Source organism: Aotus nancymaae, unplaced genomic scaffold, assembly GCF_030222135.1.
Source record: "Aotus nancymaae isolate 86718 unplaced genomic scaffold, 86718_ANA_hifiasm-v0.15.2.pri h1tg000020l, whole genome shotgun sequence".
NCBI lineage: Eukaryota > Metazoa > Chordata > Mammalia > Primates > Aotidae > Aotus > Aotus nancymaae.
The window spans coordinates 65,946,341-65,961,690 of record NW_026988432.1 but is presented as its reverse complement, the minus strand read 5'-3'; the positions used below and the strand labels follow the sequence as shown (position 1 = coordinate 65,961,690).

Below are 15,350 nucleotides of genomic sequence, written 5' to 3'. Positions count from 1 at the left end.
TTCCCTGTCCAGTCTATCATCAATGGGCATTTGGGTTGGTCCAAGTCTTTGCTATTGTAAACAGTGCTGCAATGAACATATGTGTGCATGTGTCCTTATAATAGAATGATTTATAATCCTTTGGATATATACCCAGTAATGGGATTGCTGGGTCAAATGGAATTTCTGTTTCTAGGTCTTTGAGGAATTGCAACACTATCTTCCACAATGGTTGAACTAATTTACATTCCCTCCAGCAGTGTAAAAGTGTTCCTATTTCTCCACATCCTCTCCAGCATCTGTTGTCTCCAGATATTTTAATGATTGCCATTCTAACTGGTGTGAGATGGTATCTCAATGTAGTTTTGATTTGCATTTCTCTAATGATCAGTGATGATGAGCATTTTTTCATATGTTTGTTGGCTTCATATATGTCTTCTTTTGAAAAGTGTCTGTTCATATCCTTTGCCCACTTTTGAATGGGTTTGTTTTTTTTCTTGTAAATCTGTTTTAGTTCTTTGTAGATTCTGGATATAAGTCCTTTGTCAGATGAGTAGATTGCAAAAATTTTTTCCCATTCTGCTGGTTGCCGATTCACTCTAATGATTGTTTCTTTTGCTGTGCAGAAGCTCTGGAGTTTAATTAGATCCCATTTGTCTATTTTGGCTTTTGTTGCCAATGCTTTTGGTGTTTTAGTCATGAAGTCCTTGCCTATGCCTATGTCCTGAATGGTTTTGCCTAGGTTTTCTTCTAAGGTTTTTATAGTGTTAGGTCTTATGTTTAAGTCTTTAATCCATCTGGAGTTAATTTTAGTGTAAGGTGTCAGGAAGGGGTCCAGTTTCTGCTTTCTGCACATGGCTAGCCAGTTTTCCCAACACCATTTATTAAACAGCGAATCCTTTCCCCATTGCTTGTTTTTGGCAGGTTTGTCAAAGATCAGATGGTTGTAGATGTGTGGCGTTGCCTCCGAGGCCTCTGTTCTGTTCCATTGGTCTACATCTCTGTTTTGGTACCAGTACCATGCTGTTTTGATTACTGTAGCCTTGTAGTATAGTTTGAAGTCAGGAAGTGTGATGCCTCCAGCTTTGTACTTTCTGCTTAGAATTGACTTGGCTATGTGGGCTCTCTTTTGGTTCCATATGAAGTTTAAGGTGTTTTTTTCCAGTTCTGTGAAGAAGGTCATTGGTAGCTTGATGGGGATAGCACTGAATCTATAAATTACTTTGGGCAGTATGGCCATTTTCACGATATTGCTTCTTCCTAACCATGAGCATGGAGTGTTTCTCCATCTGTTTGTGTCCTCTCTTATTTTGTTGAGCAGTGGTTTGTAGTTCTCTTTGAAGAAGTCCTTTACATCCTTTGTTAATTGTATTCCTAGGTATTTTATTCTCTTTGTAGCAATTGTGAATGGCAGTTCATTCTTGATGTGGCTCTCTTTAAGTCTGTTATTGGTGTATAGGAATGTGTGTGGTTTTTGCACATTGATTTTGTATCCTGAGATTTTGCTGAAGTTGCTTATCAGTTTCAGGAGATTGTGGGCTGAGATGACAGGGTCTTCTAAATATACAATCATGTCATCTGCAAATAGAGACAGTTTGACTTCCTCCTTTCCTGTTTGAATACCCGTTATTTCTTTTTCTTGCCAGATTGCTCTGGCCAGAACTTCCAATACTATATTGAATAGGAGTGGTAAGAGAGGGCATCCTTGTCTAGTGCCAGTTTTCAAAGGGAATGCTTCCAGTTTTTGCCCATTCAGTATGATATTGGATGTGCGTTTGTCGTAAATAGCTTTTATTATTTTGAGATATGTTCCATTAATACCTATTGACAGTTTTTAAAACGGCTGTTGAATTGTCGAAAGCCTTCTCTACATCTATTGAGATAATCATGTGGTTTTTGTCTTAGTTTCTGTTTTTGTGGTGAATTACGTTTATAGACTTGCGTATATTGAACCAGCCTTGCATCCCCAGGATGAAGCCTACTTGATCGTGATGGATAAGCTTTTTGATGTGCTGTTGCAATTGGTTTGCCGGTATTTTATTGAAGATTTTTGCATCTATGTTCATCATGGATATTGGCCTGAAGTTTTCTTTTCTTGTTGAGTCTCTGTCGTGTTTTGGTATCAGGATGATGTTGGTCTCACAGAATGATTTGGGGGAGGATTACCTCTTTTTGGATTGTTTGGAATAGTTTCAGAAGGAGTGGTACCAGCTCCTCTCTGTATATCTGGCAGAATTCGGCTGTAAACCCATCTGGACCTGGGGTTTCTTTGGTTGGTAAGCTATTAACTGCTGCCTCAACTTCTGCCCTTGTTATTGGTCTGTTCAAGGTTTTGACTTCTTCCTGGTTTAGGCTTGGGAGAGTGTAAGTGTCCTTCCAGGTTTACTGGTTTGTGCGCATAGAGTTGTTTGTAGTAATCTCCAATGGTAGTTCGTATTTCTGTGGAATCTGTGGTGATAGCCCCTTTATTGTTTTTTATTGCATCTATTTGATTATTCTCTCTTTTCTTTTTTATTAATCTGGCTAGTGGTCTGTCTATTTTGTTGATCTTTTCGAAAAACCAGCTTCTGGGTTCACTGATTTTTTTTTTGAAGGGTTTTTTATGTCTCTGTCTCCTTCAGTTCTGCTCTGATCTTAGTTATTTCTTGTCTTAAGCTAGCTTTTGAGTTTTTTTGATCTTGCTCCTCTAGCTCTTTCAATTTTAATGATAGGGTGTCAATTTTAGATCTTTCCTTCCTTCTCATGTGGGCATTTATTGCTATAAATTTTCCTCTAGACACTGCTTTAAATGTGTCCCAGAGATTCTGGTATGTTTGTCTTCATTCTAGTTGGTTTTGAAGAACATCTTTATCTCTGCCTTCATTTCATTGTTTATCCAGTCAACATTCAAGAGCCAGTTGTTCAGTTTCCTTGAAGTTGTGCAGTTCTGAGTTAGTTTCTGAATTCTGAGTTCTAATTTGATTGCACTGTGGTCTGAGAGACTTGTTTGTTATGATTTCCATTCTTTTGCATTTGCTGAGGAGTGATTTTCTTCCAATTATGTGGGCAGTTTTAGAGTAGGTGTGATGTGGTGCTGAGAAGAATGTATATTCTGTGGATTTGGGGTGGAGAGTTCTGTAAATGTCTATTAGGTTTGCTTGGTCTAGGTCTGAGTTCAAGTCCTGGATATCCTTGTTAATTTTCTGTCTCATTGATCTAATATTGACAGTGGAGTGTTAAAGTCTCCCACTATTATTGTGTGGGAGTCTAAGTCTCTGTGTAGGTTGTTAAGAACTTGCTTTATGTTTCTGGGTGCTCCTGTATTGGGTGCATATATATTTAGGATCGTTAGCTTTTCTTGTTGCATTGATCCTTTTACCATTATGTAATGTCCTTCTTTGTCTCCTTTGATCTTTGTTGGTTTAAAGTCCATTTTGTCAGAGACTAGGATTGCAACTCCTGCTTTTTTTTCGCTCTCCATTTGCTTGGTAGATCTTCCTCTATCCCTTTATTTTGAGCCTTTGTGTATCCTTGCATGTGAGATGGGTTTCCTGGATACAGCACACCAGTGGGTTTTGACTTTTTATCCAATTTGCCAGTCTGTGTGTTTTGATTGGGGCATTTAGCCCATTAACATTTAAGGTTAATATTGTTATGTGTGAATTTAATCCTGTCATTTTGATGCTAGTTGGTTGTTTTGCCCATTAGTCGACACAGTTTCTTCATTGTATCGATGCTCTTTACCATTTGGTACGTTTTTGGAGTGGCTGGTACTGGTTGTTCCTTTCTGTGTTTAGTGCTTCTTTCAGGAGCTCTTGTAAAGCAGGCCTGGTGGTGATGAAATCTCTGAGCAATTGCTTGTTCATAAAGGATTTTATTTCTCCTTCGCTTATGAAGCTTAGTTTGGCTGGATGTGAAATCCTAGATTGAAAGTTCTTTAAGGATGTTGAATATTGATCCCCACTCTCTTCTGGCTTATCAGCTTTCTGCTGAGAGATCCACTGTGAGTCTGTTGGGCTTCCCTTTGTGGTAACCCAACCTTTCTATCTGGCTGCCCTTCCTTTTTCCTTCATTTCAACCCTGGTGAATCTAAAGGTTATGTACCTTGGGGTTGCTCTTCTTGAGGAATATCTTTATGGTGTTCTCTGTATTTCCTGGACTTGAATATTGGCCTGCCTTGCTAGGTTGTGGAAGTTCTCCTGGATAATATCCTGAAGAGTGTTTTCCAGCTTGGATGCATTCTCCCTGTCACATTCAGGGTACACCTATCAAACATAGATTAGGTCTTTTCACATAATCCCATATTTCTTGGAGGCTTTGTTCGTTTCCTTTTACTCTTTTTTCTCTAATCTTGCCTTCTCGTTTTATTTCATTGAGTTGATCTTCAATCTCTGATATCCTTTCTTCTGCTTGGTCAGTTCATCTATTGAAACTTGTGTATGCTTCTCAAAGTTCTCATGCTGTGTTTTTCAGCTCCATCAATTCATTTATATTCCTGTCTAAACTGTTTATTCTCGTTAGCATTTCGTCAAACTTTTTTTCAAGGTTCTTAGTTTCTTTGCATTGGGTTAGAACATGACGTTTTAGCTCAGAGAAGTTTATTACCCACCTGCTGAATCCTGTTTCTGTCAATTCATCAGACTCATTTTCCATCCAGCCTTGTTCCCTTGCTGATGAGGAGTTGTGATCCCTTGGAGGAGGAGAGGCATTCTGGTTTTGGGTACTTTCTTCCTTTTTGTGCTGATTTCTTCCCATCTTTATGGATTTATCTACCTGTGGTCTTTGTGGTTGGTGACTTTCAGATGGGGTCTCTGAGTGGACGTCCTTTTTGTTGCTGATGAAGTTATTTCTTTCTGTTTCTTAGTTTTCCTTCTAACAGTCAGGCCCCCCTGCTGTAGGACTGCTGGAGGTCCACTCCAGACCCTGCTTGCCTGGAGTCACCTGCAGCAGCGTCTGCGTTTTCGCTGGGAACTGCAATCCAGAGCTGTTCCTATTCTGTCATCTTGCCCTCTTCCTTATTCTTAAGGAACAGAGCCTTTTGGTAGTCTGGCTGTTTATAGGATCATCTGCCTTCATTATTGGACATCTGCTGGCCCCTCTTTGCCAGCCAGCCAAGCCCCTTCTAACACTGGCTTGCACCACTCACACCCCACGTGCTTACATACATGCATATTACATACCACATACCACATGCCCATGTATGTGCATGTTCTGCACTACACAGACGTGTGCACATGTACATTTTACACTGCACATCCATGCATGCATGTTCCCAACTGTGCATTATACATGCATACATGCATGCATACATACGTGTACCACACTACACACATACTGTGCACACATATACCATACCACAGCTCCCACTAGAAGGGTGGTGTCATGTCTGGGACCCAGAGCACAAATTTGAAAATGAAAGTGTGAATGAATACTCTGGGTCTCCGTAGAGCAGTTTAAAAACTGTGTCTGTCTATGTGGGCAGTTAATTAGGTAATTTTTGATTTGAGTTCCCAAGTACCTGGAAGTTTGGTTAAAAAGCAGTACCTAAAATTTGTACCTGCGGTCACTCAAAGATTTTATTAGCCAGTAGTTGAGTTTTTGACTGCATCGGCAGAGAAGCCTAGAGCAGCTATTTCTTTTCCCCAGACTGTCATTGAGGATGACTGCCTTCCCATGGACCAGTTTGCTGTGCATCTGATGCCGCATCTGCTAACCTTAGCAAACGACAGGGTTCCTAATGTGCGAGTACTTCTTGCAAAGACGTTAAGACAAACTCTACTAGAAAAAGGTAGGTAGTGGCTCTACTAGAAGCAGCGTGTGAGTAGGGAATGATGTCTGTGGACTGTGCCGAATCAACAAATACCAAAGTAGAAGTATTATCTGCTCAAAGAAAATAATCTGGTGGAAGGAAATATTTTAGTTGTTCTGGTGGTTCTCTGAAGAGGACATGGAAGATTAAAGGGATTTTTAATTAGTCCTCTACTGTTCTAGTAGGAGTGTTTTTATCATGGACATGTATCATTTTTATAATTTAAAACTTAGTTTTTTTGTTTGTTTGTTTGAGACAGAGTCTCGAAAAGGAGTGCAGTGGGGTGATCTTGGCTCACTGCAACCTCTGCCCCCCAGGTTCAAGCGATTCTCCTGCCTCAGCCTCCCCAGTTGCTGGGATTACAGCCACCATGCCTGGCTAATTTTCATATTTTTAGGAGAGATGGGGTTTCACCATGTTGGCCAGGCTGGTCTCGAACTCCTGACCTTATATGATCTGCCTTCCTTGGCTTCCCAAAGTGCTGGGATTACAGGCATGAGCCACTGCACCCAGCCTAAAATTTAAGTTTTTAAAATTGGGTATTCTCTTTATGTTCAAATTATTGCCTGGCAGCCCGCCACTTGCAATCTCCAGTGTGGGGCTGGGACCTATGTTTGCTCTCCCTTCTTTCCTTAGGCAAGAAACAGATGCCCCATAGTATTTGTTTTGCTGGAAATTATAATCTCTTCAAGGTTCAAGTTGGTTTATTTATTTTAACCTATCCCGCCCCACCCAGAACACCTCATAAATACAGTTGAATGCATGAATGAAGCACAGAAAGAAGTTTGTAGTAGATGTCAAAGAATAAGGATAAATGAATATTGCTTTTTTTTTTTGTAGTTGGTATTTGGAAGTGTTTTTCTTCTACTGCTACTTAATAGCTAAGAAGTGTGATGTTTTCATCTGTTTAATCATTTAATATTCCTTAGCTGTCATTGAATATCATGAGACTTAGTCTTATAAAAACAAGATAAATTTCATGAATCTTTTTATTCTGGCACTTTTTCTTCCTATAACAAATCAGTTTGGATTACTGTTTATGTTTCAGTGTGGCTTCTGTGTGTACTTGTAGAAATGTCCTTTTTTATAATGACTAAGAACTGTTTATACTCATACTTGGCAGAACTCTGAAATGTTCCGTTAGACTGGTTTCATCTGTCCTGTGCATGTATCATTTCCAGACTATTTCTTGGCCTCTGCAAGCTGCCACCAGGAGGCCGTGGAGCAGACCATCATGGCTCTTCAGATGGACCGTGACAGCGACGTCAAGTATTTTGCAAGCATCCACCCTGCCAGTACCAAAATCTCTGAAGATGCTATGAGCACAGCATCCTCAACCTACTAGAAGGCTTGAATCTCTGTGTCTTTCCTGCTTCCATGAGAGCTGAGGTTCAGCAGGCGTTCCACACGCATGTGACCTGGGATAGCTTTCGGGGGAGGAGAGGCTTTCCTCTCCTGCAGACTGAATTGCAGGTGCAAGTTGCCTACACCCAATACCAGGGATTTTAAGAGTCGAGAGAAAGTACAGTAAACACACTATTATCTTATCTTGACTTTAAGGGGAAATAATTTCTCAGAGGATTATAATTGTCACCGAAGCCTTAAATCCTTCCGTCTTCCTGACTGAATGAAACTTGAATTGGCAGAGCATTTTTCTTATGGAAGGGATGAGATTCCCAGAGACTTGCATTGCTTTCTCCTGGTTTTATTTAACAACCAACAAATGAAATTCTTACAACTGAAGGCAGACATGTGCCCAGATGTGAAAGAGACCTTCAGTATCAGCCCTAAATGTTCTCTCCCAGGCAAGGACCTGCTGGGTTCTGTGGCCAGCTGTCCAGCCCAGCCCTGTGTGTGAATCGTTTCTGATGTGTGTAAATGGGAAAGGTTTTTTTTTACTTCTCCTAAGGGCTTGATGCTAACACGAAAGTAGGATTGACTTTAACTCTTAAGTACAGCATATTGCTGTACACATTTACAGAATGGTTGCTGAGTGTCTGTGTCTGATTTTTTCATGCTGGTCATGACGTGAAGGAAATTTATTAGACGTATACTATATGTCAGGTGTTTTTAACTTGATCATGATCGGCTCTAAGGTGCAACTTCTTCACATACTGTACATACCTGTGACCACTCTTGGGAGTGCTGCAGTCTTTAATCATGCTGTAACTGTTGTGGCACAAGTTCTCTTGTCCAAATAAAATTTATTAATAAGATCTATAGAGAGAGAGATATACACTTTTGATTGTTTTCTAGATGTCTACGAATAAATGCAATTTGTGACCTGTATTAATGATTTAGTTTAAAATGGGGAAACTAGATTAAAATATTTGTCTTTTAACTAGTTGATTAGTGTCTTTGAATCTGCCTTTGTCCCTGGGGCTGGGTTTTGCTCTCGGCAGTAGCAGGTGCCTCTTGGGTCTTCTTCCTGCTCCTGCCTGCAGCCCCAAGGGCAGGTGGGCGCGCCCCACTGAAGATGGCAGTGGGGGTTGTCTTGAAGCTCCTGAAACATAGTCAAGCATCTCTGAGTCTCAATTTCTTCATCAGTAAAATGGGAATTAGTAAAACCTGCCCCCTTTCTCACAGGGTTGCTTTGCAGGCAAATGAGATCCTATTTGAAGGTGGTTTTTAAGGCGCTATGTGTATAGATGTTCGATGTTCCTGTAAGCCCGGTTTGAAAACCTTGGCCTGAGTCCCCTGGTGCTTCTGTGAGTTTTGGTTTTATTTACTCAGCCAGCAGGGACTCCTCAGTTAAGTCAAAATAAGTTCCTTTGAACTTCAGTATGGGATTTGGGAATACATGGGCTGCTTCCTGTCTACACTATTACAAGTAAGCCTTTGGCTGCTGCTTCTTGCATTATAACCCAGATATTTACACACTGCAAATATAAGGGTGAACAAATCCCACTGGGAAGGATGTTCAAATGAATAGATAAATGCATAGGTAATATTTGTGAAGTGGGTAATGGGGGCAGGGCTGGGGAGCAGCTGTGAAGGGTGTGGGGTGGTCTCCGTAGGCCTCTGAAAGCAGCATCAGAGCATCGGAGGAAGACCTGGCTCCTTGATTTAGCCTCATGTTTGAGCTGCATATTCTCTGCTATTATATACTTTTGGCACCCAGCATTTCAATTCTCTAAATTGCATTAGTATCATAGACTTGATAGCAATATTTTTTTAAAGCAGTGGCTATGCTAACATGGTGTATTTGGGGATAAAGAACTTGAATTTAAGGTGCACTAGAGCACCTTGTAAAGTTAAAAATGGAAAAGCCCATTCCACTCTGCAGCCTTCATGCAGCCTGTCCTACCAAGGGACATCCTTCGACACCCCAGTTGGGTTCTAAAGTGCTCCGAAGAGTACACTGCACTTATAAATATTTCAATGGCAATAAATCCAAGAGACACCTGCATTGACAGCTTTCACCTCCTACCGTCAAGGCATTCCCAGTGTGAAGACTTTCTAATAGAATTCAAAATAAAATCGGAGTGTCACCCTCTTCATTTCAACTCTTAGTACTTGCCATGACGCCTTCTGTAGCTGCTCTGAAGAAGGTGAGGTGAGGCGGGCATGTTCCTGGCAGCAGGAGCCAGCCTGTGTGCGACAGGTGTCCTGGGTCTTGTGTCACATGTGGCCTCTACTTACACAGGATCTCCTAAGGGAGGGAGCTGGGATTCCAAAGCCAGTATAAAGCCAAGAAAATGTGGAAATCCCCAACAACATGAAAGTGGAAACAGCAACTAGTATTCACAATTTTCCTTTCACAATATAAAAATAAGATGGTAAGCTGTCTTTGAGGGTATTTAATACTGGGTGGCTAGTCTTTATTTTCTTCTTTTATTGCATTTTAGGTTTTGGGGTACATGTGAAGAACATGCAAGATTGTTGCATAGGTACACACATGGCAATGTGATTTGCTGCCTTCCACCCCTTCACCTATATCTGACATTTCTCCCCATGCTATCTCTCCCCAACTCCCCACCCCCCACTGTCCCTCCCCTATTTCCCCCCAACAGACCCCAGTGTGTGATGCTCCCCTCCCTGTGTCCATGTGTTCTCATTGTTCAACACCTGCCTATGAGTGAGAACAGGCGGTGTTTGATTTTCTGTTCTTGTGTCAGTTTGCTGAGAATGATGGTTTCCAGGTTCATCCATATCCCTACAAAGGACACGAACTCATCGATTTTGATGGCTGCATAATGCATGGTGTATATGTGCCACATTTTCCCTGTCCAGTCTATCATCGATGGGCATTTGGGTTGGTTCCAGGTCTTTGCTATTGTAAACTGTGCTGCAATGAACATTTGTGTGCATGTGTCCGTATAGTAGAATGATTTATAATCCTTTGGATATATACCCAGTAATGGGATTGCTGGGTCAAATGGAATTTCTATTTCTAGGTCCTTGAGGAATTGCCACACTGTCTTCCACAATGGTTGAACTAATTACACTCCCACCAACAGTGTAAGAGTGTTCCTATTTCTCCACATCCTCTCCAGCATCTGTTGTCTCCAGATATTTTAATGATTGCCATTCTAACTGGCATGAGATGGTATCTCAATGTAGTTTTGATTTGCATTTCTCTAATGACTAGTGATGATGAACATTTTTTCATATGTTTGTTGGCCTCATGTATGTCTTCTTTTGTAAAGTGTCTGTTAATATCCTTCACCCACTTTTGAATGGGCTTGTTTGTTTTTTTCTTGTAAATCTGTTTTCGTTCTTTGTAAATTCTGGATATCAGCCCTTTGTCAGATGGGTAGACTGCAAAAATTTTTTCCCATTCTGTTGGTTGCCGATTCACTCTAATGACTTTCTTTTGCTGTGCAGAAGCTGTGGAGTTTGATTAGGTCCCATTTGTCTATTTTGGCTTTTGTTGCCAATGCTTTTGGTGTTTTGGTCATGAAGTCCTTGCCTACGCCTATGTCCTGAATGGTTTTGCCTAGATTTTCTTCTAGGGTTTTTATGGTGTTGGGTCTTATGTTTAAGTCTTTAATCCATCTGGAGTTAGTTAATTTTAGTTTAAGGTGTCAGGAAGGGGTCCAATGTCTGCTTCTGCACATGGCTAGCCAGTTTTCCCAACACCATTTATTAAACAGGGAATCCTTTCCCCATTGCTTGTTTTTGTCAAGTTTGTCAAAGATCGGATGGATGTAGATATGTTGTGTTGCCTCCGAGTGCTCTGTTCTGTTCCATTGATCTACATCTCTGTTTTGGTACCAGTACCATGCTGTTTTGATTACTGTAGCCTTGTAGTATAGTTTGAAGTCCAGTAGTGTGATGCCTCCTGCTTTGTTCTTTTTGCTTAGAATTGACTTGGCTATGCGGGCTCTCTTTTGGTTCCATATAAGTTTAAGGTGTTTTTTTCCAGTTCTGTGAAGAAGGTCATTGGTAGCTTGATGGGAATAGCGTTGAATCTGTAAATTACTTTGGGCAGTATGGCCATTTTCACGACATTGATTCTTCCTAACCATGAATATGGAATGTTTCTCCATCTGTTTGTGTCCTCTCTTACTTCGTTGAGCAGTGGTTTGTAGTTCTCCTTGAAGAGGTCCCTTTACATTCCTTTTTAGTTGTATTTCTAGGTATTTTATTCTCTTTGTAGCAATTGTGAATGGCAGTTCGTTCTTGATTTGGCTCTCTTTAAGTCTGTTATTGGTGTATAGGAATGCTTGTGATTTTTGCACATTGATTTTGTATCCTGAGACTTTGCTGAAGTTGCTTATCAGTTTCAGGAGATTTTGGGCTGAGACGATGGGGTCTTCTAGATATACAATCATGTCGTCTGCAAATAGAGACAATTTGACTTCCTCCTTTCCTATTTGAATACCCTTTATTTCTTTTTCTTGCCTGATTGCTCTGGCTAGAACTTCTAGTACTATATTGAATAGGAGTGGTGAGAGAGGGCATCCTTGTCTAGTGCCAGTTTTCAAAGGGAATGCTTCCAGTTTTTGTGAGTGGCTAGTCTTAGAAATACTCTTCGATGTTATAGAACTTCTGAGCAACAAAGGATGAAGAGGAAAGCCATACTTTCTAAAATAGGTTTTTAGGCACTGCTTGGTCACGGCCGGAAATTCCTTCTCTGCTTGCCCCCAGTCTCCCTGGTAGGCCCTTCCACTTGGCGGTGTGGTTAATGTGGGGCCCCACTTTCTGCCCGGCCTGGATGGATCCGGGGTCACAGCACTCATGATCTTTGCTGTTCCTCCCCTCTTGGGAAAGGTGTGCTTGTGAGTTGTGACAGGTGGAAGCTCAGTAGTGAGTTCCTCCTTCCCTCCCTGATTTCTCCCAACCTCCAGGGAACAGACTTGCTGCTGGGCTGTTGGAGGGCTGGCTCGAGGAGTAGCTACATTTTTGGTACATGACCTTTGCCCTTACGTTTTGAAGATAGATAGTTCTGTGATGCTTTCTAGAACCCTCTAACTCCAAACTGGCAATGTGTTGAGTCACAGATGATTCTTCAGTCTCTGGGTGGGCGTGGTGCTGGTTGTTCTTGAAGGGGAAGGAGGACAGTTCCCTCCACCCGCTAGGGTTCAGTAATTGAGTCTGAATAAATTGACAGTAGGCAGGTTAACTGAAGAGCTTAGATGAACTTTTCACATGCATGGGGGCATCACATTAAATGAAGAGCCGATAACCTCCAAACCCAGTGAGATGGAGAAGCTTCGGTACTCCCTTCACAGGGAACAGGGAAAGGGATGGGGGCAACTTAGGAGAGGGTAAATGACCTTTGGGAAAGATTAATGAGCCCTCGGAAGAACAGGTGACAGTCTGTAACAGAGCATCCAGGTGTGACATGTCAGCCTTCAGTTCCTGGTGGTTGAGGTTCCCAGGGAGGGGTTCATGACAGTTGAGGTCCTTCTGGAGGATCTGTCTTTGAGCAGATGAAGATGTCCAGAGAAAGCCCCTTCCAGCATTTGTCATTCCCCAACTGCCCTCAGTTAAGTCTAGTATGGCATAGATTGAGGTGGCATTTCCTGAACTCCTTCGTTTTCATACCTGGTTGGTGCAGGTCCCATGTTACATAGGGGTGACTTATTTCCAGGGGAGCTGGTGTCAAAACAGCTATGCTTAGTGTGGGGTCAAAGGGCCAGGCAGGTGCTTAGTGGGGAGCACAGGGCAGGCAGGGGCTTTGGGGAGGCAGCAAGGCTGTAAACTATTCAGGCACTGGAACATGTGGTCATGTTTCTGTGGAGGATTCCGAAGCAATGAACCAGCAGGAAGGAAAGTCCCAGCAACTCAAAGCCAAGCAGATGGCCTCTTTAATGACTCAAACCAGAGAAGAAACTGAGTCTGGAAATAAATGTGTAAAAACACAATGTAGTGTATGTTGCTATTTTCTCTGATTCCCATCTCTAGCCTTTAAAAGCTAGATGTGCACACGTGTTCGTGCACAGTGGGGGGGGGGGGGGTTACATGCGGAGTGCCTGTGAATGGTGTGTGTGGGGCGTGGTTTTTAAGTGACCTGGAGGGGTCAGGCCTAGGGAGTCAATGTGTCTCTCCCTAGAAAACCAGATCCTGGTGTAAGTAGGGTGGGAAGAAGGCCCAACTCTTCTTCCTATACCAGAAATTCCAAAACGGAGGCAATTTTGTGAACTGAATATGGCAGTTTTGACTTTGAGAACATTGTGATTGTAAACAAAAATTCCAACCATAATTTTTTTTTTTTTTTGAGACGGAGTTTCACTCATTACCCAGGCTGGAGTGCAATGGTGCAATCTCGGCTCACGGCAGCCTCTGCCTCCTGGGTTCAGGCAATTCCCCTGCCTCAGTCTCCCGAGTAGCCGGGACTACAGGCGTGCGCCACCATGCCCAGCTAACTTTTGTATTTTTAGTAGAGACAGGGTTTCACCATGTTGACCAGGATGGTCTCGATCTCTTGACCTTGTGATCCACCCACCTCAGCCTCCCAAAGTGCTGGGATTATAGGTGTGAGCCACCGCGCCTGGCCTCCAGCTATAAATTTTTATGAAAGATATTTTGGGCCAGGTGTGGTGGCTCACACCTGTAATCTCAGCACTTTGGGAGGCCAAGGTGGGCAGATCACCTAAGGTCAAAAGTTCAGGACCAGCCTGGCCAATGTGGTATAACTCCATCTCTACTAAAAATACAAAAATTAGCTAGGTGTGGTAGGGTGTGCCTGTAATCCCATCTACTTGGTAGGCTGAGGCAGGAGAATCCCTTGAACCTGGGAGGCGGCGGTTGCAGTGAGCCAAGATTGCACCAATGCACTCCAGCCTGGGCAACAGAGTGAGACTGTCTCAAAAAAAAAAAAAGTATTTTGTGCAGTGACCTGTACTAAGCTAGTTTAATTCCTTTATCCATTTTCTATAGGGATTTAATAACAACACTTTTAGTGTGTGTGTGTGGTTTTTTTTTTTTTTTTTTTTGGAGCCATAGTCTCTATTGCCCAGGCTGGAGTGCAGTAGTACGATCTTGACTCACTGTAACCTCTGCCTCCCAGGTTCATGCAACTCTCCTGACTCAGCCTCCCAAGTAGCTGGGATTACAGGTGCACACCACCACGCCTAGCTAATTTTTGTATTATTATTTTTTTTAATAGAGACTAGGTTTCTCCATGTTGGCCAGGCTGGTCTCAAACTCTTGGTGATCTGCCCGCCTCAGTGTCCAAAAGTGCTGGAATTACAGGTGTGGGCCAATGCACCCAGCCAAGAGTTTCAGTTTTATCTTGTAAAATTATTTTTCTTAAGAATTCTTTTCTTAGAAAACTTGACAAATGATCGATAATCCACTTTCGGTCCATGTGATGTTTTGCAGCATAGCTATGGGTTTCAATTCTACCATGTCTTTTTTTAGGACAAATTTTGCTGATTTAGAGTTGAAAAGATTACTTGCAGTTTTTAGTAATTTTACCATGAGTATTCCACCCCATCTACTTTTTGGGTTAATATTACCAATAATTGTTATTAGCTGGATATAAAACAGCTACTGAGTAGTATTTTCAGTTGTTCCATGGGAAGAGCCACCACCTCATCAGCGGCTTCTGAGCCACGCTCAGGTGCGGGTCCACATTGTCCTGTTGCTCCTGATCCCGAGGCGATGCCTAGCTGTGGACAGCAGAGTGTGAGCTGGTCCTCCAGCACCCTGAGGAATTCAGCATGGACGAGGAAATTCTGCAGGGAACATGCCACAGGCAGATGCTGAGGGGAGGGAGAGGGAACAAACAGAAGGGCCTCTCCAAGGAAACGGGAGCCCTAGCAAGCTCATGCTAGAATAGGGGTTTCCCCCACTGGCTGGGCAAAATGCCAAGGGACAACAGGTGGACACTGTAAGACTGCTGGCTGACTTTCCTGGGTGATAATTCACTGAGAATTTTCCTTTTGTTGTTGTTGTTGTTGTGGCTTTTAAGTGTCTAGTGAAATGTTGAATATTTAGAAGGGTGCCTGTTTTTTTCTTTTTTTGAAATGAAGTCTCACTCTTGCTGCTCAGGCTGGAGTGCAATGGTGCAGTCTCAGCTCACTGCAACCTCTGCCTACCAGGTTCAAGCAATTCTCCTGCTTCAGCCTCCCAAGTAGCTAGGATTAGAGGTGCACACCACCATGCCCGGCTCATTTTTGTATTTTTAAGA

General features: G+C 42.3%; 1 protein-coding gene across 5 annotated transcripts in view; it reads left to right on the top strand.

The window, feature by feature from the left end:
• PPP4R1 (protein phosphatase 4 regulatory subunit 1) overlaps nt 1–8,108 on the top strand; it is an 84,363-nt gene extending 76,255 nt beyond the window's left edge. For all 5 annotated transcript variants that reach the window (XM_064379427.1, XM_064379428.1, XM_012446865.3 and 2 more), the window contains 2 exons: nt 5,605–5,746; nt 6,949–8,108. In XM_064379427.1, coding sequence (XP_064235497.1) covers nt 5,605–5,746; nt 6,949–7,112 — 306 coding nt within the window. In that variant the 3' untranslated portion in view covers nt 7,113–8,108. The remainder of the gene's footprint in view (nt 1–5,604; nt 5,747–6,948) is intronic.
• Nucleotides 8,109–15,350: the final 7,242 nt, after the last annotated feature.